Source organism: Schistocerca gregaria, unplaced genomic scaffold (genome assembly GCF_023897955.1).
Source record: "Schistocerca gregaria isolate iqSchGreg1 unplaced genomic scaffold, iqSchGreg1.2 ptg000394l, whole genome shotgun sequence".
NCBI lineage: Eukaryota > Metazoa > Arthropoda > Insecta > Orthoptera > Acrididae > Schistocerca > Schistocerca gregaria.
The window spans coordinates 445360-469721 of NW_026061833.1; the positions used below are offsets into that span (position 1 = coordinate 445360).

Sequence of the window (24362 nt, forward strand, 5' to 3'; positions counted from 1 at the left end):
ATTTCCCCCCAGAGGATGCCATCATCATTTAATCATACAGTAAAGCTGCATGCTCGCGGGAAAAATTGCGGTGTAGTTTCCCCTTGCTTACAGCCGTTCGCAGTACCAGCAAAGCAAAGCCGTTTTGGTTAATGTTACAAGGCCAGATCAGTCAATCATCCAGACAGACTGTTGCCCCTGCAACTACTGTAAAGGCTGCTGCCCCTCTTCAGGAACCACACGTTCGTCTGGCCTCTCAACAGATACCCCTCCGTTGTGGTTGCACCTATGGTACGGCCATCTGTATCGCCGAGGCACGCAAGCCTCCCCACCAACGACAAGGCCCATGGTTCATGGGGGGGGGGGGGGAGGGGAGGGGGAGGGGGGGAGGAGAGAAACAGTGTGGGCAGCAATTGAGAGATTTATACCAAATGAATTAACAAACGACGGAGCTGATCCAGCTTGGTACACAAAACGGGCAAGAACACTGTTGCAAAAACAAAGAAAAAAAATAACCATACCAAGTCTATACGAACGCATCAGACCATCGAAATTTAGCGCGGACTTCAATGCGACATGCTTGTAATACTTTCTACAACGGAACTTTTTCTCGAAACGTGGCCGAAAGTCCCATAGTACTCCGAGCTAGTTGAACCTGGCAGAAAATCCAAAAAGATTCTGGTCGTGTGTGAAGTACGCCAACGGCAAGACACGATGAATACCTTCTCTAAGGGATAGCAGTGGAAATACGATTGATGATAGTGCTGCTAAAGCAGAGTTACGAAACACAGCCTCTCCAAATTCCTTCACCAAAGAAGACGAAGTAAACATTCCAGAATTCGAATCAAGACGAAATAAATATTCCAGAACTCAAATCATGAACTGTTGACAACATGAGTAACTCAGAAATAGTTATCCTCGGAGTAGTGAAGCACTTAATAAAAGCAAGTCTTCCGGTCTAGAATGTGTACCAATTACATTTCTTTCAGAGTATGCTGATGCAAAAGCTTCGTACTTAGCAATCATACACAAGCGCACACTCGACGAAAGATCCGTATCCAAAGACTGGAAAGTTGCACAGGTCAAGCCAATATTCAAGAAAGGTAATTAATTACAGTCCCATATTATTAACGCCGATATGCGGCAGGATTTTTGGGACATATATTGTATTCGAACAATTTTGTTGTATTGTATTGCACATCGAAGGGAACGGTCTATTGACACACAATCAAAACATTTTTATTGTGGAACAGAAATAGCTAATTACTCGTATGAACTGCTGAGTGCTATTGACAAGGTATTTCAAATTCATTCCGTATTTCTACGTTTCCAGAAGGCTTTTGATGTTGTACCACACAAGAGCTTGTAGTGAAACTACGTGCTTATGGAATATTGTCTCTAATATGTGACTGGATTCATGATTTCATGCGAGAGAGCCACAGTTCGTAGTAATTGACCGAAAGTCATCAAGCAAAACAGAAGTGATGTCTTGCGTTCCCTAAGCTAGTATTATAGGTCCTTTCCTGCTCCTTACCTAGATAAACGACGTAGGAGACAATCTGAGCAGCCGTCTTAGGATGTTTGCAGATAATGCTGTCGTTTATCGGATAGTAATGTCATCAGAAAATCAAAACAAATTGCAACACGATTTAGAAAAGATATCTGTACGGACCGAAAATTGGCAATTGACCTTAAGTAATAAAAAGTATAAGGTCATCCACGCGAGTGCTAAAAGGAATCTGTTAATCTTCGGTTACGCGATAAATCAGCCAAATCTAAAGGTCGTAAATTTAACTAAATACCTAGGAATTACAATTACGAACACCTTAAATCGGGAAGAACACGTAGAAAATGTTGTGAGTAAACCGAAGACTACGTTTTTCGACTCCTCATCGCCCCCCCCCCCCCCCCTCAAAGTTAGCTGTAAGAGCGTCCAGTGGTCAGCTCGTCAAAGGCTGAACACAGATCAAGCGTGAAAGCAGGAAAACGAAAGCAGAAGTAGTGGACGGCCCAAGGACAAGAAGAGCAATATATATCAAGCTAAAAGGGGAAGGGCGTCGTGCTTATGTTGTTGCAGTGATGGACTGTCAAGCGGGCGAGCCTGTGTTCAAATCTCACTCGCGCGAAATTTACTCTTTCCTTTCTTTCTTTTTTTCCCGCTGTTTGCTGTATTCAAATTTGTGTCTGTGTCGTTGTATACCGTCCGTTTGCAATAGCGAGTTGTAAGGGTGAGACCTACAATGACAGTTAATTGTTCACAACTACACTATTAGTAGCTGAAAGGAAGTGGCTTTCGAGTGGAAGCCGCAAACGTTTGATGACATGGCGATAAGTCAACCGAATCCTCCACTGTGATAAACTTGTGGCATTAGTGACAGTGCGCGAGTCATATGAAAGGTGTCTCCTAATTTGTACGTCTGCTAAGTAAGATGTGACTCCTTGCCCGATTTAGAGGTTCGTACGAATGTGAATGTGAGTGTGACCACTCCCACGGATATGAAAACGTAATAGTTCGTCGCATAAGCTGCGTCAACTGAGCGCAACAGTTTCACAATCAGTAAAATCTGTCAAAACATATTTTTAACGTTTTTGAACTTGCGTTCCGTTTTGGAAGTTGTGATCCTTGAATTACTTTGTTGTAAACTAGTTCGCACTCATTTATTTGTTGTTTTTATATCTGTGAGACGTCTATGTGGTATCTCAGTTGCTCTCACTCTTCATCACATTTACTTGCGACGGTAACGTATTCTTGCCTCGTGACTCGTATTCTATAACCAATGTATAGTATGACAACTGCCAATCCTACAGAAAGAGAACAATGACTTGACGGACAGTTCATAACGTTATGAAAAGTAAAATAAAATAAATGGCACGAGGAAGTTTTGGACACGGTTCGTCCAGCTTAAAGTCCAACACCCTGACCACCTATGTATGTATTAACCTGGGGACCTAGAGACGACGGAGAGGCTTCGTCCCGCCGGAGTCCTCAATGGTGCACAACCCCACAACAGGCCACACCAGTCCACACGCCCCGCCGCCGCCCCACACCGAACCCTGGGCTACTGTGCAGTTCGGCCCCCAGTGGACCTCCCGGGAACGTCCCATACAAGACGAGTGTAACCCCAAACGTTTGCGTAGTAGAATAATTATGGTGTACGCGTACGTGGAAACTGTGTTTACGCACCAATCTGAGGCGGAATAAGGGGAACCAGCCCGCATTCGCCGAGACAGATGGAAAACCGCCTTAAAAGCTAGCCACAGGCTGGCCGGCACACCGGACCTCGACACTAATGACCACCTAACCACTACGGCGCCGCAGTTGAATTTCTCACACTGAAATAAATGAATTGCATATATCTGCCGAAAAACCATACAAAAAGCGCGTGACGACTCTTAGGAGAGACACCGTGTGCATAAGTCTAAACAGAACGTGTGTACACAACCACTTACCGGTCGTTTTGTTCCTCGTAGGCGGTTTTAACACAAACCGGAAATTTGTGTTTGTGGCTTATTGGCTTACGATTAGAATGGAATCTGAATCATCCAGAAATTTATAATCCTACCCGTTCGCAGATAAAAATTATGCCAAATACACTGTACTCACACATCCAGCAGCTGAAGGTGTCTCTCTCACATCACGTACACCAATGGTCGCAACCAGGCACTCCGGGATGATGATGGCATTGAAACAGAGGATTACATGCGTAAAGCTGAAATACTACACCTTTTTCCAAAGCTGTTTCACAGAGGAAGACCGCTCTGCAGTTCCTTCTCTAAATCCTCGCACAAACGAAAAAATGACTGACATCGAAATAAGTGTCCAAGGAATAGAAAAGCGACTGGAATCACTCAACAGAGGAAAGTCCACTGGACCTGACGGGATACCGATTCTACACAGAGTACGCGAAAGAGCTTGCCCCCCCCCCCCCCTTTTAACAGCCGTGTACCGCAAGTCTCTAGAGGAACTGAAGGTTCCAAATGATTGGAAAAGAGCACAGGTAGTCCCAGTCTTCAAGAAGGGTCGTCGAGCAGATGCGCAAAACTATAGACCAATATCTCTGACGTCTATCTGTTGTAGAATTTTAGAACATGTTTTTTGCTCGCGTATCATGTCGTTTTTGGAAACCCAGAGTCTACTCTGTAGTAATCAACATGGATTCCGGAAACAGCGATCGTGTGTGATCCAACTCGCTTTATTTGTTCATGAGACCCAGAAAACATTAGATACAGGCTTCCAGGTAGATGCTATTTTCCTTGACTTCCGGAAGGCGTTCGATACAGTTCCGCACTGTCGCCTGATAAATAAAGTAAGAGCCTACGGAATATCAGACCAGCTTCGTGGCTGGATTGAAGAGTTTTTAACAAACAGAGCACAGCATGTTGTTATCAATGGAGAGACGTCTACAGACGTTAAAGTAACCTCTGGCGTGCCACAGAGGAGTGTTATGGGACCATAGCTTTTAACAATGAACCATGGACCTTGCCGTTGGTGGGGAGGCTTGCGTGCCTCAGCGATACAGATGGCCGTATCGTAGGTGCAACCACAACGGAGGGGTATCTGTTGAGATGCCAGACAAACGTGTGGTTCCTGAAGAGGGGCAGCAGCCTTTTCAGTAGTTGCGGGGGCAACAGTCTGGATGATTGACTGATCTGGCCTTGCAACATTAACCAAAACGGCGTTGCTGTGCTGGTACTGCGAACGGCTGAAAGCAAGGGGAAACTACAGCCGTAATTTTTCCCGAGGACATGCAGCTTTACTGTATGATTAAATGATGATGGCATCCTCTTGGGTAAAATATTCCGGAGGTAAAATAGTCCCCCATTCGGATCTCCGGGCGGGGACTACTCAGGAGGATGTCGTTATCAGGAGAAAGAAAACTGGCGTTCTACGGATCGGAGCGTGGAATGTCAGATCCCTTAATCGGGCAGGTAGGTTAGAAAATTTAAAAAGGGAAATGGATAGGTTAAAGTTAGATATAGTGGGAATCAGTGAAGTTCGGTGTCAGGAGGAACAAGACTTCTGGTCAGGTGATTACAGGGTTATAAACACAAAATCAAATAGGGGTAATGCAGGAGTAGGTTTAATATTGAATAGGAAAATAGGAATGCGGGTAAGCTACTACAAACAGCATAGTGAACGCATTATTGTGGCCAAGATAGATACGAAGCCCACACCTACTACAGTAGTACAAGTTTATATGCCAACTAGCTCTGCAGATGACGAAGAAATTGAAGAAATGTACGATGAAATAAAAGAAATTATTCAGATAGTGGAGGGAGACGAAAATTTAATAGTAATGGGTGACTGGAATTCGAGTGTAGGAAAAGGGAGAGAAGGAAACATAGTAGGTGAATATGGATTGGGGCTAAGAAATGAAAGAGGAAGCCGCCTAGTAGAATTTTGTACAGAGCACAACTTAGTCATAGGTAACACTTGGTTTAAGAATCATGAAAGAAGGTTGTATACGTGGAAGAACCCTGGAGATACTAAAAGGTATCAGATAGATTATATAATGGTAAGACAGAGATTTAGGAACCAGGTTTTAAGTTGTAAGACATTTCCAGGGGCAGATGTGGACTCTGACCACAATCTATTGGTTATGACCTGAAGAAACTGCAAAAATGTGGGAAATTAAGGAGATGGGACCTGGATAAACTGAAAGAACCAGAGGTTGTACAGAGTTTCAGGGAGAGCATAAGGGAACAATTGACAGGAATAGGGGAAAGAAATACAGTAGAAGAAGAATGGGTAGCTCTGAGGGATGAAGTAGTGAAGGCAGCAGAGGATAAAGTAGGTAAAAAGACGAGGGCTGGTAGAAATCCTTGGGTAACAGAAGAAATATTGAATTTAATTGATGAAAGGAGAAAATATAAAAATGCAGTAAATGAAGCAGGCAAAAAGGAATACAAACGTCTCAAAAATGAGATCGACAGGAAGTGCAAAATGGCTAAACAGGGATGGCTAGAGGACAAATGTAAGGATGTAGAAGCTTATCTCACTAGGGGTAAGATAGATACTGCATACAGGAAAATTAGAGAGACCTTTGGAGAGAAGAGAACCACGTGTATGAATATCAAGAGCTCAGATGGCAACCCAGTTCTAAGCAAAGAAGGGAAGGCAGAAAGGTGGAAGGAGTATATAGAAGGTTTATACAAGGGCGATGTACTTGAGGACAATATTATGTAAATGGAAGAGGATGTAGATGAAGACGAAATTGGTGATACGATACTGCGTGAAGAGTTTGACAGAGCACTGAAAGACCTGAGTCGAAACAAGGCCCCCCGGAGTAGACAACATTCCATTAGAACTACTGACGGCCTTGGGAGAGCCAGTCATGACAAAACTCTACCAGCTGGTGAGCAAGATGTATGAGACAGGCGAAATACCCTCAGACTTCAAGAAGAATATAATTATTCCAATCCCAAAGAAAGCAGGTGCTGACAGATGTGAAAATTACCGAACTATCAGTTTAACAAGTCACAGCTGCAAAATACTAACGCGAATTCTTTACAGACGAATGGAAAAACTGGTAGATGCAGACCTCGGGGAGGATCAGTTTGGAATCCGTCGTAATGTTGGAACACGTGAGGCAATACTGACCTTACGACTTATCTTAGAAGAAAGATTAAGAAAAGGCAAACCTACGTTTCTAGCATTTGTAGACTTAGAGAAAGCTTTTGACAATGTTGACTGGAATACTCTTTTTCAAATTCTAAAGGTGGCAGGGGTAAAATACAGGGAGCGAAAGGCTATTTACAATTTGTACAGAAACCAGATGGCAGTCATAAGAGTCGAGGGGCATGAAAGGGAAGCAGTGGTTGGAAAAGGAGTGAGACAGGGTTGTAGCCTCTCCCCGATGTTATTCAATCTGTATATTGAGCAAGCAGTAAAGGAAACAAAAGAAAAATTTGGAGTAGGTATTAAAATTCATGGAGACGAAGTAAAAACTTTGAGGTTCGCCGATGACATTGTAATTCTGTCAGAGACGGCAAAGGACTTGGAAGAGCAGTTGAACGGTATGGACAGTGTCTTGAAAGGAGGATATAAGATGAACATCAACAAAAGCAAAACGAGGATAATGGAATGTAGTCCAATTAAATCGGGTGATGCTGAGGGAATTAGCTTAGAAAATGAGACACTTAAAGTAGTAAAGGAGTTTTGCTATTTAGGAAGTAAAATAACTGATGATGGTCGAAGTAGAGAGGATATAAAATGTAGACTGGCAATGGCAAGGAAAGCGTTTCTCAAGAAGAGAAATTTGTTAACATCGAATATAGATTTAAGTGTCAGGAAGTCATTTCTGAAAATATTTGTTTGGAGTGTAGCCATGTATGGAAGTGAAACATGGACGATAACTAGTTTGGACAAGAAGAGAATAGAAGCTTTCGAAATGTGGTGCTACAGAAGAATACTGAAGATAAGGTGGATAGATCACGTAACTAATGAGGAGGTATTGAATAGGATTGGGGAGAAGAGAAGTTTGTGGCACAACTTGACTAGAAGAAGGGATCGGTTGGTAGGACATGTTTTGAGGCATCAAGGGATCACAAATTTAGCATTGGAGGGCAGTGTGGAGGGTAAAAATCGTAGAGGGAGACCGAGAGATGAGTACACTAAGCAGATTCAGAAGGATGTAGGTTGCAGTAGGTACTGGGAGATGAAGAAGCTTGCACAGGATAGAGTAGCATGAAGAGCTGCATCAAACCAGTCTCAGGACTGAAGACCACAACAACAACAACATATAAATGACCTAGTAGATAGTGTCGGAAGTTCCATGCGGCTTTTCGCGGATGATGCTGTAGTATACAGAGAAGTTGCAGCATTAGAAAATTGTAGCGAAATGCAGGAAGATTTGCAGCGAATAGGCAGTTGGTGCAGGGAGTGGCAACTGACCCCATAACATAGACAAATGTAATGTATTGCGAATAAATAGATTATACATATGATTATATGATAGCGGAACAAACACTGGTAGCACTTACTTCTGTAAAATATCTGGGAGTATGCGTGCGGAACGATTTGAAGTGGAATGACCATATAAAATTAATTATTGGGGTACCAAGTTGAGATTCATTGAGAGAGTCCTTAGAAAATGTAGTCCATCAAGAAAGGAGGTGGCTTACAAAACACTCGTTCGACCTATACTTGAGTATTGCTCATCAGTGTCGGATCCGTACCAGGTCGGGTTGACGGAGGACATCCAAGGAAGAGCGGCGCGTTTCGTCACAGGGTTATTTGGTAAGCGTGATAGCGTTACGGAGATGTTTAGCGAACTCAAGTGGCAGACTGCCAGAGAGGCGCTCTGCATCGCGGTGTAGCTTGCTGTCCAGGTTTCGAGAGGGTGCGTTTCTGGATGAGGTATCGAGTATATTGCTTCCTCCTACTTATACCTCTCGAGGAGATAACGAATGTAAAATTAGAGAGATTCGAGCGCGCACGTAGGCTTTCCGGCAGTCGTTCTTCCCGCGAACCATACGCGACTGGAACAGCAAAGGGAGGTAATGACAGTGGCACGTAAAGTGCCCTCCGCCATACACCGTTGGGTGGCTTGCAGAGTATAAATGTAGATGTAGATTTACCCATTCATTTTAGGCGACTTCAATTCCCAATCACAGTTTGCTTTGTAACTCCTATAAACAAGGATTAAAAGCAGAGAGAGGAGGGAAGTGGAGGTGGACGGAGTGGGGGCAGAAAATGAACATAGAGTGGGGAGGGGGGAAGGAGATCGACAGGGAGAGGGGGAGATTAGGATGTACAACAAATTTCCACACATATTTAGGAATTGCGAACAACTGCCTGGTTGCTAGTTTCGTACACACACTTTGCTAAATATTTTATGCCTACAAACGTCACTAAGCCTATAGGCACCCTAGCATATGTCAATGTGCTGTATCAACATTGTTAAATGCGGTAGAATGTTTAGACTGACCACGGAACACACTCGCCCAAGACTGTGGGCGGCGGTGGCGGCGGTGGCGGCAGCGGCGGCAGGCGGTCCCACTGCCGCCTGCGACCCACCCGCTGTGCGACAGGCTCTTCTGCTGCCGCTGCCGGGTGTGCCCTGCTTTTCCCCCTGACTCCCGGCCATACCCCGCCCCCACAGAGATGGGGCTGCAGGACAGTGGTTCCAAGACAGGGGCACAGGCAGGAACGTGGTATAACGACAACGACAGGGACAGGGCAAGGTACCATATCAGGTACAGGGCAGAGGCACTGTGAACAGACCGGCAGTAGAGTGTAGATAGTTCGATGTGAACGGGACCGGAACCACCTCCAACTATCGAAAACTCGGACTATCGAAATTTAAATGGGAAAAAGAAATATTATGATACTGTATTACAGCTCAAAATATGCACTTCATTAAAATAAAAGTATTTACACATGCATTTGAAATGGCACAATAACAATAATTATTTATTTAGACAAGTAATAGTGAAGTGTCTTGTTTGGCGAAGCTGCATCGTTTCCTCGCGGCAATGTCACGCCACCGTCTCAAGAGCAGTAGGTCAGTTGGTGTCGCCTTAGGCTGTTGTTGCACGTAGCATATGGCGGCGTCGAGAGCAGCGCAGCCATCGGTGTGACTCATCATCGGTGCAGCCTCTGCCTCGTCATTCTCGTCACTCTCTCACTGCGATGGTATATTAACTATATTAACAATGTCAATTATAGCAGAGCATGTCACTTCCAACTGTTCGTCCGAATTTAACCACTTGCCTACATCCACCTCTTCTGCCTATTGACACCCTGGCAATCTTCTGATTAAATTACACAATGGTTGAGTGTCCTCATCTGATAAATCTTCAGTTTCTGTGGCTGGCATACTTTCCTGTAGAATTTTCCTCCATGACTTAGAAATTGTGTCTGACTTAATTCGCTCCAAGATTCGGTAATCCAGTACACGACGTCCTTCACTTTCTTGAAAGCTCCTTCTAGCTTTCGTTGTCTTCGGAATGCAGGATTGACTGTAGCAATCGCCGTCGATACTTTTCTTTTTAGTCGTTCCAGAACGCCCTGATCCATGGGCTGAATGAGACAGGTAACGTTTGGTGGGAAAAACAGGGCGCGGATACAGTCGCACTGCAGTTCTCCTGCACTTGGATGTGAGGACGCATTATCCGTGTGCAAAAGTGCTTTGCATGGTAGTCCCCTTTCTTTTAAAAAATTCTTGCAGTCAGGTACAAATGAGTTAAAAAACCAGTTCTTGAAGATTTCCTGATTCATTCAGGCATTATTCTGATGTGTATAGACAACCGGAAGAGCTGATATGGATACATTCTTAAATGCTCTTGGCTTGGTAGACTTCCCAATCACAGCTAGTTTTAGTTTGTGATTTCCAGTTGCATTTGAAGCTGCCATAACTGTGAGCCGCTCTTTGCATTTTTGTGGCCAGGAGCAATTTTATCTTCACAAGAAGCAAGTGTTGTCGCTGGTAACATTTTAAAATTTATCCCAGTTTCGTCACAGTTATATATTTGTTCATTAGACAAATTTTCGTTGGTTATGATTTTTTTAAACTCGACGATAAATTTTGAAACGGCCTGAGCGTCTCCAGAGAGTTTTTCTCCACATACGTCTAGTTGACGCACTCCATACCTCTTCTTCCACTTGTCGAGCCGAGCCAGCCCACACTATCGCCGAAATTGTCATCTCCTTCCTGCAGTTGGTTTCTGAGAAACAAAGCTCTTTCTTGCAAGACTGGGCCAGAAATCGGAGCACTCTTTTGTCTCTGTTGGGTAAACCATTTGAACAATGCCTCACTTGTTTTTTCAAAGTCTGACTTCTTTATACTTGCTCGACTGAGAGATTCGTGTGAGCATTTCTGTGAAGAAAAGTATTCCAATTTAAGTCGGTTTCTTCGCCAGTCACCAACAGTAACTTCACCGACACCATATTCGAGAGCAAGTTTTTTTATTGTTTCTCCTTTGTCAAGTCGCCTTAGTGCTTCTAATTTTAGATGCAAAGGCACAAATTTCCTCTTTTTTGTTACAGCACTTATCTTTGTAAGGTGTACAACGGGACACACAGTCAACAAACAAAACGACACACAACACTGTACAGTACAGGTACCGGGATCTACAGCAGTGTATGAACTCCCCAGTTTTGATCGGTAGCAGCCGGCAGCAGTCGGGGTATTTCGTGCCATACTGACAACAGATGTCCGTGCAACAGGGCAGCGAGCTAATCGTCGGTGTTGATTGCATTGTTGTCTGCTTTGTCACTAAGCTGTACTCTTCCTATCTATCTTTTGCAATGATGTTTTCATTATTTATCATGTCAGTAAAGAAAAGTAGATCGTTGAAACATTAAAAAAAAAGAAGGAAGATGCTCAGATTATTGGAAACTCGAACTATCGAGACTCGAACTACCGAGACTGTACTGTACTGTGACACTGACAGGATTGAGGTACCGTGAAACACACATGGACAGGACAGAGGTACCACATCAGGGACAGGAACAAGGCACCGTGAAAAGGACAGGACAGAAGTACTGTGACACAGACAGGCAGGAGGTACCGTGACACCGAAAGGGATAACCAGAGGTACCATATCAGGAAGCGGAACAGGGTATCATGACAAGTGCAGGACAAATGTACTGTGACACTGAAAGAACGGAGGTACCGTGATATGGAATGTGACTGAACAGAGGTACCACATCAGGGACAGGAACAAGGTACTGTCAAAAGGACTGTGACACTGGCAGGAAAGAGGTACCATGACACAGATAGGGACAAAACAGAGGTACGACATCAGGCACAGGAACAAGTTAATGTGACAAGGACTTCAAAGAAGCACTGTGACACTGACAGGAAGGAGCTTCCATGACACGGACGTACACAGGACAGAGATACCACATCAGGGACAGGAACAAGGTACAATAACAAGGACAGGACAAAAGTACTGTGACACTGACAGGAAGGAGGTACCGTGACACGGGCAGGGAGAGAACAGAGGTACCACATCAGGGACAAAAACAACATAATATGACAAGGAGTAGACAGAAGTACTGCGCCACTGACAGGAAGGAACTAGCATGACACAGACAGGCACAGGACAGAGATACCACATCACGGACAGAAACAACATACTGTGACAAGGACTGGACAGAACTACTCTGACACTGACATGAAGTAGATACCGTGATATAGACAGGGACAGAACACAGGTATCACATCAGTGAGAGGAACAACGTATTGTGATAGGGACCAGACAGAAGTACTGTGACACTAACAGGGATGAGGTACTGTGGCACAGACAGGGACAGGACTGATGTACCACATCAGAGACACGAATAACATACTGTGACAAGGACAGGAGAGAAGTATTTTGACACTGCAGGAATGACGTACCGTGACATGGACAGCGACATGGAAGAGGTACTACAGCATTCACAGGAACAAGGTACCTGACAAGGACAGGACAGAAGCACTGTATCACTTACAGGATGGAGGTACTGTGACAAGGACAGGGCCATGGCCGAGGTAACACATGAGGGCCTGGAAAAACCTACTGTGACATGACACAGGACAGAAGTATTGTGACACAGACAGGGACATGACAGAAGTACAGCAGCATTGACAGGAACAAGGCACCGTGACAAGGACTGGATAGAAGTACTGTAACACTGACAGGGAGGAGGTACCGTGACACGGGCAGGGACAGGACGGAGGTACCATAACAGGGAAAGGAACAAAGTACTGTGACAAGACGAGACAGAAGCACTGCCAGGAAGGAGGTAGTGTGACAGGGACAGGGACATGAGAGAGGTACCACATCAGTGACAGGAACAGGACGGAGGTACGATGACATGGACAGCGCACGTACAGCAACAGGACGAAGGTACCGTGATGGGATATTGGACAGGGACAGAACAGAGGTATTGTGACAGGGGCTGGGTCAGTGCCCGGATGGAGGTACCGCAACAGAGACATGGACAGGGACGGGACAGAGGAGGGCTGCGACTTGATGGAATTACAGGGACAGGGACAGAACGGAGGTAAAGAGGCAGGGACAGGTCAAAAGTACAGGGACAGAGCCACAGACAGGGACAGTGAGATGATGGAGGAACAGCGTACCTGGACAGGTTGGAAATACTGTGACAGGGGCAGAATGGGGTACTGCAGCACGGACGGAACAGGGACAAGGGCAGGACGCAGATACTGCAGCTATGACAAAAACAGGGATATCGACAGGTGGAAGTACTGCAACAGAGACAGGGACCGATAGAGGATGGAGGTACAATGACACACACAGGTGCGTAACGGAGGTACCGTGACGGTGACAGAGATAATGACAGGACGAAGGTACCGCAACCAGGACAGGGGAAGGGGATGTGACAGGATGGAGGTACTGCAGCAGAGACAGGACGGAGATAATACGAGAGAGACAGGACAGAGACAGATTTACAACGAAGGTGGCATGGCAGCGACAGAGAGAGGGGCTGTACGAAAGTACCGTGAGAGGAACAGGGCCAGGATGGAGGTGCCGCTGAGCCACGGCGGCCCATTTCACCTTTCTACTACCGGCTACTTTTAGCTGGCTTCTACTCCCTTGTGCTTCTGTCGGTGCCGCGTATAGTCTTCAGAAGCTGCCGCTTGAGTCGCGCCTGGGAGGGGCCTCAGGAGAGGTCGGCTCGGGCAGTTTCCCCACACTGCAGGTAGGGCTGGGTCAGCAGCAGCGCTCGCGGCGAGGGTCGGCACAACGTCGGTCTGCTCCGCGTCGTCGTTCACCCTTCTTCGCCATGAGTGGACACAAGGAGGAGGTCTTGTTTGCTTATGTTGTGCGCGTCTAGTTGTTCGACTGTGTGTACCGACTTCCGGCGCGGCAATCTCTTTGAGTAGATGTTCGAGTTTACGTTCGTCGAGTCGTCATACACGCACTCTTAGGTGACACTGTGGTTTTAGGTCACGTGTATTATCCTGCCAGCTCAGAGTGATTTGGAAATAACTTGTCTTAATGAGCTGGCCAGCGTTCACACCCAAGATATTTGGAAAGGTTAATGTTGTTACGGTTATGTAACGTGACCGACTGTCACGCATAGCTCTATCATGGTACTGCGCCTAGTTTTTTTTTTTTTTTTTTTAAATTGTTTCTTTGAAAATTTTCATCCAAGACAACAATTCTGTCTGAATTTCAATATTTGTTTTGACGATGTTTCAGAAGTTGGTGGGCTCTCTGTCATCAAAACTATCCAGCCCTTTAAGCATGTTGTCAGCTCCACCTGATGGTAAGACCTTGGCGAGTTGTTACCGACATTCCTTCCTGGAAGAAATTACAGCTCCCGTTCAGTACTGCTCCGTTAGCAAATCTTATATCAACATCTACACGGGTACTGTGCAAATCACATTCAAGTGTTGTTACGGTTATGTAACGTGACCGACTGTCACGCATAGCTCTATCATGGCACTGCGCCGAGTTAAGTTTCTTAAAAAAAAAAAAAAAAAAAAAAAAAAAAAAAAATGTATCTTTGAAAATTTTCATCCAAGACAACAATTCTGTCTGAATTTCAATATTTGTTTTGACGATGTTTCAGAAGTTGGTGGGCTCTCTGTCATCACCACTATCCAGCCCTTTAAGCATGTTGTCAGCTCCACCTGATGGTAAGACCTTGGCGAGTTGTTACCGTCATTCCTTCCTGGAAGAAATTACAGCTCCCGTTCAGTACTGCTCCGTTAGCAAAGCTTATATCAACATCTACACGGGTACTGTGCAAATCACATTCAAGTGGGCGGCAGAGGGTTGATCGACCCACCTTCACAATTCTCTATTATTCCAAACTCGTATAGCGCGCGGAAAAAATGAACACCTCTATCTTTCCGTACGAGCTCTGATTTCCCTTATTTTATCGTGGTGATCGTTCCTCCCTATGTAGGTCGGTATCAACAAAATATTTTCGCATTCGGAGGAGAAAGTTGGTGATTGGAATTTCGTGAGAAGATTCCGTCGTAGCGAAAAACGCCTTTCTTTTAATGATTTGCAGCCCAAATCCTGTATCATTTCTTTGAAACTCTCTCCCATATTTCGCGCTAATACAAAACGTGCTGACTTTCTTTAAACTTTATAATGTACTCCGTCAGTCCTATCTGGTAAGGATCCCACACCGCGCAGCACTATTCTAGAAGAGGACGGACAAGCGTAGTGTAGGCAGTCTCCTTAGTAGGTATGTTACATTTTCTAAGTGACCTGCCAATAAAACGCTGTCTTTGGTTAGCCTTCCCCACAACATTTTCTATGTGTTCTTTACAATTGAAGTTGTTTGTAACTGTAATAGCTAGGTATTTAGTTGAATTTACGGCTTTTAGATTAGACTGATTTATCGTGTAACCGAAGTTTAACGAGTTCCTTTCAGCACTCATGCTGATGACCTCACACCTTCCGTTATTTAGGGTCAACTGTAACTTTTCGCTCCATTCAGATATTTTTTCTAAATCGCTTTGTAGTTTGTTATGATCTTCTGATGACTTTATTAGTCGATAAATGACAGCGTCAACTGAAAAACAACCGAAGACGGGTGCTGAGATTGTCTCCCAAATCGTTTAAATACACTCCTGGAAATTGAAATAAGAACACCGTGAATTCATTGTCCCAGGAAGGGGAAACTTTATTGACACATTCCTGGGGTCAGATACATCACATGATCACACTGACAGAACCACAGGCACATAGACACAGGCAACAGAGCATGCACAATGTCGGCACTAGTACAGTGTATATCCACCTTTCGCAGCAATGCAGGCTGCTATTCTCCCATGGAGAGGATCGTAGAGATGCTGGATGTAGTCCTGTGGAACGGCTTGCCATGCCATTTCCACCTGGCGCCTCAGTTGGACCAGCGTTCGTGCTGGACGTGCAGACCGCGTGAGACGACGCTTCATCCAGTCCCAAACATGCTCAATGGGGGACAGATCCGGAGATCTTGCTGGCCAGGGTAGTTGACTTACACCTTCTAGAGCACGTTGGGTGGCACGGGATACATGCGGACGTACATTGTCCGGTTGGAACAGCAAGTTCCCTTGCCGGTCTAGGAATGGTAGAACGATGGGTTCGATGACGGTTTGGATGTACCGTGCACTATTCAGTGTCCCCTCGACGATCACCAGAGGTGTACGGCCAGTGTAGGAGATCGCTCCCCACACCATGATGCCGGGTGTTGGCCCTGTGTGCCTCGGTCGTATGCAGTCCTGATTGTGGCGCTCACTTGCACGGCGCCAAACACGCATACGACCATCATTGGCACCAAGGCAGAAGCGACTCTCATCGCTGAAGACGACACGTCTCCATTCGTCCCTCCATTCACGCCTGTCGCGACACTGGAGGCGGGCTGCACGATGTTGGGGCGTCAGCGGAAGACGGCCTAACGGTGTGCGGGACCGTAGCCCAGCTTCATGGAGACGGTTGCGAATGGTCCTCCCCGATACCCCAGGAGCAACAGTGTCCCTAATTTGCTGGGAAGTGGCGGTGCGGTCCCCTACGGCACTGCGTAGGATCCTACGGTCTTGGCGTGCATCCGTGCGTCGCTGCGGTCCGGTCCCAGGTCGACGGGCACGTGCACCTTCCGCCGACCACTGGCGACAACATCGATGTACTGTGGAGACCTCACGCCCCACGTGTTGAGCAATTCGGCGGTACGTCCACCCGGCCTCCCGCATGCCCACTATACGCCATCGCTCAAAGTCCGTCAGCTCCACATACGGTTCACGTCCACACTGTCGCGGCATGCTACCAGTGTTAAAGACTGCGATGGAGCTCCGTATGCCACGGCAAACTGGCTGACACTGACGGCGGCGGTGCACAAATGCTGCGCAGCTAGCGCCATTCGACGGCCAACACCGCGGTTCCTGGTGTGTCCGCTGTGCCGTGCGTGTGATCATTGCTTGTACAGCCCTCTCGCAGTGCCCGGAGCAAGTATGGTGGGTCTGACACACCGGTGTCAATGTGTTCTTTTTTCCATTTCCAGGAGTGTAGATAAGGAACAGCAAAGGGCCTACAACACTACCTTGGGGAACGCCAGAAATCACTTCTGTTTTACTCGATGACTTTCCGTCAATTACTACGAACTGTGACCTCTGTGACAGGAAATCACTAGTCCAGTCACATAGTTGAGACGATATTCCATAAGCAAGCAATTTCACTAAGAGGCGCTTGTGTGGTACAGTGTCAAAAGCCTTCCGGAAATCCAGGAATACGGAATCGATCTGAAATCCCTTCTCAATAGCACTCCTATGGCGTACCGACTTAATGGAGAGGCTCGACAACTGCCACCACGGTTAGCAGTACTCTCTAACTTGCTGGGTAGTGCTGCGTGTCGGCGGCTCCTTGCGCGGCTCTTTGGTACTCCGTGGAGCGGCCTGCTGTTTGTTTGCAGTCCCGTGTCCTGGCTGGCTGTTTGTGCTTAAGCTGAGCATCTTACGTTATCTGTCTTGCACTGTAAAAGAAATCTGGCTGTCGGCCAACAGGTCTCTGCTCAGATGGCTTGCCACAGGAAACTTCTCTTCAACGCTTAATACATATTGTACCCTTGTTCTAAGTTTTATTGTAAACTTTTTGGTGTACATCTTTTCGGTAATCCCTAAAGGCCAATTATTATCTTTGTTAATATTATCTTTTGAGGGGGTACGCCTAATATCTTGGATTTTAACTCACACGAACAAATTTATCTGTAATTGTTTTAATTGCTTTAATATGTTGGTTTATTTAAAAGAGTTTAATGTAAAACTTTTAAAGAGCTCAATAGCGTTAACGTCTTATTTCTTGAATTTTTTTGATATTATTATTGAAATTCAAAAGCTGTTGCATTCACTATTCTGAACGCCTTTATGTCTATAATGGAAAATTAACTTTAATTTTCCTACCAGTTTTTTAAAGCAGTCCTCTTGTTACCAAACAAATGGAAAGAAATGTTGTTTTCCAAAGATAAATGATGTTAGTTAAAGGGGCCTTGTCCTACCGTGTCATTTCTCTGATTCTGGTTATTACCAGTTTCGACCAGGCAAGGATATGACGGTGGTGCCGTGACGGGGAGAGAGACTGGACAGAATTACTGCGACAGGGCCACGGAGAGGACAGATTTACCACGACAGGGACAGAGTCTGGGACAGCGACAGGATGGAGGTACTGCAGCGGGACAGGTAAAAGAACACTACCTTGGCACCTGGACAGGGACAGAGCAGAGGTACAATGGCAGCGACAGGGTGGACGTACCGGATCTGATGAACCTTTTGCATTTCTTGCTTTCATGTTTTCGTTTTCTTTAAGGGCAAAGAGAAAAGGTGAAGCGGTAGCCCAGCATAGAGCCTGTGCACACCATCTGTATTTTTTAGCTTCAAGTGTTAAAAAACATGTTTTTCCTATCCCTCGGTAAGAGGAATGTCTCTCTCTCTCTCTGCAAATGAACGAGGATAGACGCACGTTATTTTAGAGCGTAATCGGCGGTAGCTATTTTGGTTATGAGAAATAATGAAGAGTCTGTATTTTTGATCTGTGTAGAAGAAATAATACATTCGCATTTCGCTGGTGAAAAATTGCGTTATTATTCTAAGTAGTACTGTAATATAGAGGAACTGAAGAAGTCCACCTTTGTACTTCGGAGTTATCACGAAGATCCTATTCCCATATCATGGACATGGTCAAGATTTTGTAGGTGGATACGGTTGTCGGACGTAGTGTTACTGACTGGTAAGCATAGATCTTCAGAAAGAATGAAATGACCCCTTTGAAAAATTTATACATGACTGTGCTTAAACTGACACACAATATTTTTTAGCGCAACGCAATCTGCCTTTCAAAAATCCCTACTAAAGAATGGCCCTGACTAACATTAACCTATACCTTTCACAAATCACTTACCTCACCAAAAATCTTCGTTACTCGAACTACTGCAATACAGCGAGCGCCACTACTGCCAGCTAAATAAAAGATTCAAACTACTGAAGGTACCAACTACTGATAGGCATAGTTACTTAATTGAATCCTGAACCACAGGAAACAAAATTAGTTTATCAACACAACTACATAGCGACAGGTGACAACGCAGTGACGGAACCTTATTCTGTCACCTCTATAAACATAAATAAAATTACGTCCAGTTTGAAATTATCGGCCCTTAAGGAATTTTTGTACGAACTCGCGACTGATATTGCCCTGTTACAAGAAGTTCTAATTTCGGATTTAGTAATTCCCGGTTTTGTCAGTTACATAAATGTATCTCCCGAAACAAGTGTTTGATCAGCTGTTTTGGTGATGGAAGGGATTACAGTAAGCGAGGTGGAACGACTGGACTCGGAAGGGGAACAGGACTAAATGTCAATGATGTGACCAGCATCAACTTGTACGCCCCTTCAGGAAGTTCTCACCGCGCTGACAGGGCACGTTTCTTCAAAGATGACCTGATACACTTGTTACGGAAAACTCCAAGACAGTTATTACTTGGAAGTGATTTTAATTGTGTTTTAAATAGAAAATATCAGTTACCTAATTTTAATTTCTCAAGTGAACTAAAACAACTAGTTACTGGTTTAGAATTGAAGGATATATGGGAAATGAAATACCCCTTCATTGTTGAGTTCACTTATGTCACGGCACCATCACGTAGTAAAATTGATAGATCTTTTTTTTTTTTGTCATCAGTCTACTGACTGGTTTGATGCGGCCTGCCACGAATTCCTGTCCTGTGCTAACCTCTTCATCTCAGAGTAGCACTTGCAACCTACGTCCGCAATTATTTGCTTGACGTATTCCAAACTCTGTCCTCCTGTACAGTTTTTGCCCTCTACAGCTCCCTCTAGTACCATGGAAGTCATTCCCTCATGTCTTAGCAGATGTCCTATCATCCTGTCCCTTTTCCTTATCAGTGTTTTCCACATATTCCTTTCCTCTCCGATTCTGCGTAGAACCTCCTCATTCCTTACCTTATCAGTCCACCTAATTTTCAACATTCGTGTATAGCACCACATCTCAAATGCTTCGATTCTCTTCTGTTCCGGTTTTCCCACAGTCCATGTTTCACTACCATACAATGCTGTACTCCAGACGTACATCCTCAGAAATTTCTTCCTCAAATTAAGGCCGGTATTTGATGTCAGTAGACTTCTCTTGGCCAGAAATGCCTTTTTTGCCATACCGAGTCTGCTTTTGATGTCCTCCTTGCTCCGTTCGTCACTGGTTATTTTACTGCCTAAAAATCTTGAAACTTCCGTAACAAAAGTAGAAACCATTCCTACGTATTTTTCAGCCCATTCAAATATCTTAGCTTGCATAAAACTAACAAGGCAGCCAATTCTCCGATTCAAGAATCAGTGGAATTTGAACACTTCCTTGTTAGTAAATCATGATTTAGAAGACCTGATTAAAGAAACATGGGCAATATGCCTGCGTGCTCGTAGTAGATATGCCACTGCTATCGACTGATGGTTTCAAATGGAGAAGTCAAAGTTGAGAAAGGTTGTTATTCAATTCAGTGCCCAGAGCGCAAGAGAAATGAAATGCACTATGGAATATTACTATTCCGTTTTGAGAGAGCTATATGATCAAGTCTCAATAGGTTCCTCACTTCGAATAGCAGACATCAAATAAGTCAAAGCCAAGTTACTTAATGTGAAGAGAAGTCAAATGGAAGTGTTGAAAATAAATTCGAAGGCAAATTCGATGTCAGCGAAGCATACAAAAAACGGGAAAAGGAATTTTACTGATGAATTTCGAACAAAACACGGTACGATTCTCAGAACACAGCAGGGTATCATGGATGATATTTACCGCTATTACTGCGAGCTGTATTCTGTACATCAAAGTAGTGATGCTTCGTTGGAAGAATTCCTTGACATCCTAGCCCCACAGCTGACAACGAAAATTTTCTCGAGGTTGTCAATGAAGAGGACGTGTATGAGACTCTCTGCGCCTCTCCACCAAAAATATCCCCAGGATCGGATTGTCTACCAGCAGAGTTTTACGTCCGTTACTGGCCAATAGTAGGCGCGAAAATCACGGAAATTGTAAATAAGGTCACTCAGGGTACAATGATTCCGGCTGAGTTTAAGGAGAGTAAAATTGTTCTGGTGCCAAAAAATAATGGAAGCAAAGATTTAAATAATTTTCGCCCAGTTTCACTGCTGAATTCTGACTATAAATTAATAGCTACAATAGTAAACAAGAGAATTTTATGCCTTACAGATAAAATTATTAGTCAATATCAGAACTGCTCGCAAGGCAGAACCATTTTTCAAAATCTAGCACAATTCAGGGATATCATTGCAATAACATCTGTAACAAACATAAACTATGCTTTTTTTAGATTTTTATAAAGCGTTCGATGTAGTAAATCATGAATATTTTCTACAGACATTGAAGAAAATAGGTTTCAACGATAGGGTTATACAGAACATAGCAACTGGAATAATGCTAAAACAGTGTTGAAGTGTCAACAATCCAGGCTGATGAAAATACAACGTGGTGTTCCTCAAGGAAGTCCTCTCTCCATGTCGCTCTTCGCCATTTCGCTGGAACCTTTCCTTCGACATGTCCATGCTAGATTAAAAGGCTTAACATTATCAGGACATAAGACAGTTATAAGAGCCTATGCTGACGATATATGGGTCATTATAAGGAATAATCACGATGTAACCACGCTAGCAACGGTGGTTGATTCGTACTGTAGAGCATCTGGAGCCAATGCAAACGAAACAAAAGTAAGATGTTAAATGTCAGAGTCAGAGGTTTTGATAATATCAACTTCGAGTGGGCAAAATTAGTCCGACCACATAAAACACTTGCAATCACTCTGACAGCATGCCCCATGAAAAAGACGGCTTTAAATTGGAAAGTTGCAGCACATAAAGTGCAAGGAGCCATTATAGAGAATTTAACTCTATATATGAACCAAGTACAAATAACAAAGTATATCAGCTCATGCATCCTTGCTAAAGCTTATTATACTGCCCAGCTGTTTCCAGTACTGAGAATGATATCGAGGGGAATAATGTCCAAGGTCACCAACTTTTTGTGGAGAGGTGAAGAGTTCAGAGTACCTGCTAAAGTAGCCAATTTAGATCCTAAAAATGGTGGATTAGGATTAACTGATTTAACGGCTAAAGCCTCTGCATTTTTTATCAAAAGGCCAAGTTAATTTAATAAGAGACTCACGAGAAAGCATAACCAGCCAACTTTTCGAGATCATTAAATCTCGAAGCATGCTTCCCCCGACTGACGTGCAGAATATCAACAGTCGTTTACAGCATGTGAGGACTTTCTATGTTGAGTTTAGTTATGTAAGTGTCTAACTCAGGCAGTCACGACTAAACATCAAGAGCCATAATGTGGGAACGAAAGAAAAGCAAAGGAAGGAACAAAATAGAACGACAGTTTTCAAACATAGAGTGGAGTGAGATTTGGAAAAACGTTAGTTTTAATGTCCTCACGTCTAATATAAAAACGTCATGGTACAAGACAGTTAACAACATAGTTAGCACCAATGAAAAACTGTACGCAATAAGACTATGTGAAACGCATTTATGTCAACAGTGCCATCTAGTTGGCACAATAATTCGTAGATATACTTGCAATGGTCACATGCATAGTTGGAATTGGATCCGGGAGCAAGTAGCTCTGATTACAAGGACATACCCTGAGTATATATCGCTGTCATTGATACACAGGCCTGAAGCACGCTATTTCCCAGAGGCAAAAAATAACGCTATGTACTGGATGCTGGGAAATTTTGTTAATTACGTCCTAAAAACATTAGGATCGGACAGCTCCATAGAGGTCAAGGTACATATGCTGTGTGAATTCCACAAAATTAGAAGGTATTCGAGTCACAAGAAAAAGTTCAGTAATATGTTAAAAATTATATTTGAAAGAGTGGGCATTGGTTAAAAGAAGACTGTGTTGACAGGATATTATTTAAAATTTTACTGTATGTTTTTGGTGTGTACTTTTTCTACTTCAGACAGTAGTTTTTGAAATTTTATAAGCTAATGTACAGAACGTATGTGACAGTTTGTCTAATAGTGTCGAAACACAAAACATTAAATCTGCATTATTGGTTAATAATAGAAATCTGGAAATTGTCAGTTTTTATGGAAATGTCCTTATCAACTGGTTAAAACCATAAGTTTCTATCTTATATAATGTAATATTCAATGGCTGGCAGATTGCCATGTTCATTTTTGCACTGTGATGTGTAAGTCAGTCTTGCAGTGAAAGACTTATTCCATAGGTGTGATTACTTCAGATACTTAACATTCAATTAACGTCCAGAAAGTGTAGTTAGGAGCCTAGTCAACTTTATAATATCTTCTTTCCGCCATTCTCAAGTATTTCAGAAATTGTCTAATGAGATTATTAAATGTTTTTGTGTGCAATGGGCATAAATCTTCCATATTCTGTAATTGGTGACTTCCACAGATTTGTGTGAAATGCTCATAGCTAGTCTAAGCTGAGAAGGTCAAAGATCAGTTTCTACCCTTAACCTGGCTCTCACAAAGACGATTTCCTTCGTTTACGCTTCTGTAAAGATTGGAGCACATGAAATTCAAAGTACAGACTTTATTTCATGCTCAAGTTTGCATGTCTATTCTTGATGTTGAACTTAATTAATTCTGGTAATTTAGTCAGTAACACAATCTTCTGCTGTATTTCTCTAACATCGGCATAATTACAATGGTCAAACTGGTTTTGTTTAAAGCATTTCATGAATAACATGTGTACTTGGTTAGTATATGTACATAGTATGTATTTGGAATGTGTAACATTGTTTCTTTAATAAATGTTTTTATAAAAAAAAACTGTTCTGGGCGTTTCAGTCCGGCACCTCGGTGCTGTTGCGGTCGCAGGTTCGGATCCTGCCTCGAGCAGGGAAGTGGGTGGTGGTTAGTTAGGTTTAAGTTATTCTAAGTCTAGGGGACTGGTCCTAGATGTTAAGTCCCATTGTGCTTAGAGCAATTTTTAGCCTTAATTAAATCTTGTACTTCCTTTAAAATGCTTTGTTGAGACAAACTGCATTACTCGACAGCGCAAAGGACACTTCTTTCTTCTTAGATAAGCATATGCTTTTGCAAGATTTCAAAGTAATGGCACTTGCAATGTCCACCGAACTCCACTTTATACCTTTCTTTCTTCGTCAGGCACCCAATTTATCCTTGGGTGAAACGCTGAGACAGTATATTTTAAAGTCCTTACGTTGTTGTTGTTGTCGTCTTCAGTCCAGGGACTAGTTTGATGCAGCTCTGCATGCTACCCTATCCCGTGCAAGCTTCTTCATCTACCAGTACTTATTGCAACCTAAATCCTTCTGAATCTGCTTATTGTATTCATCTCTTGGTCTCCCTCTACGATTTTTACCCTCCACGCTGCCATCCAATGTTAAATTTGTGATTCCTTGATGCCTCAGAACA

The 24362-nt window shown here is 43.8% G+C and overlaps 1 protein-coding gene across 1 annotated transcript in view; it reads right to left on the minus strand.

Annotated features, from left to right (window-relative positions):
- Positions 1-24362, minus strand: part of LOC126310129 (uncharacterized) — a 150414-nt gene that overhangs the window by 47340 nt on the left and 78712 nt on the right. Inside the window, exon 2 of the mRNA XM_049992107.1 lies at positions 8910-9193. Coding sequence (XP_049848064.1) covers positions 8910-9193 — 284 coding nt within the window. The remainder of the gene's footprint in view (positions 1-8909; positions 9194-24362) is intronic.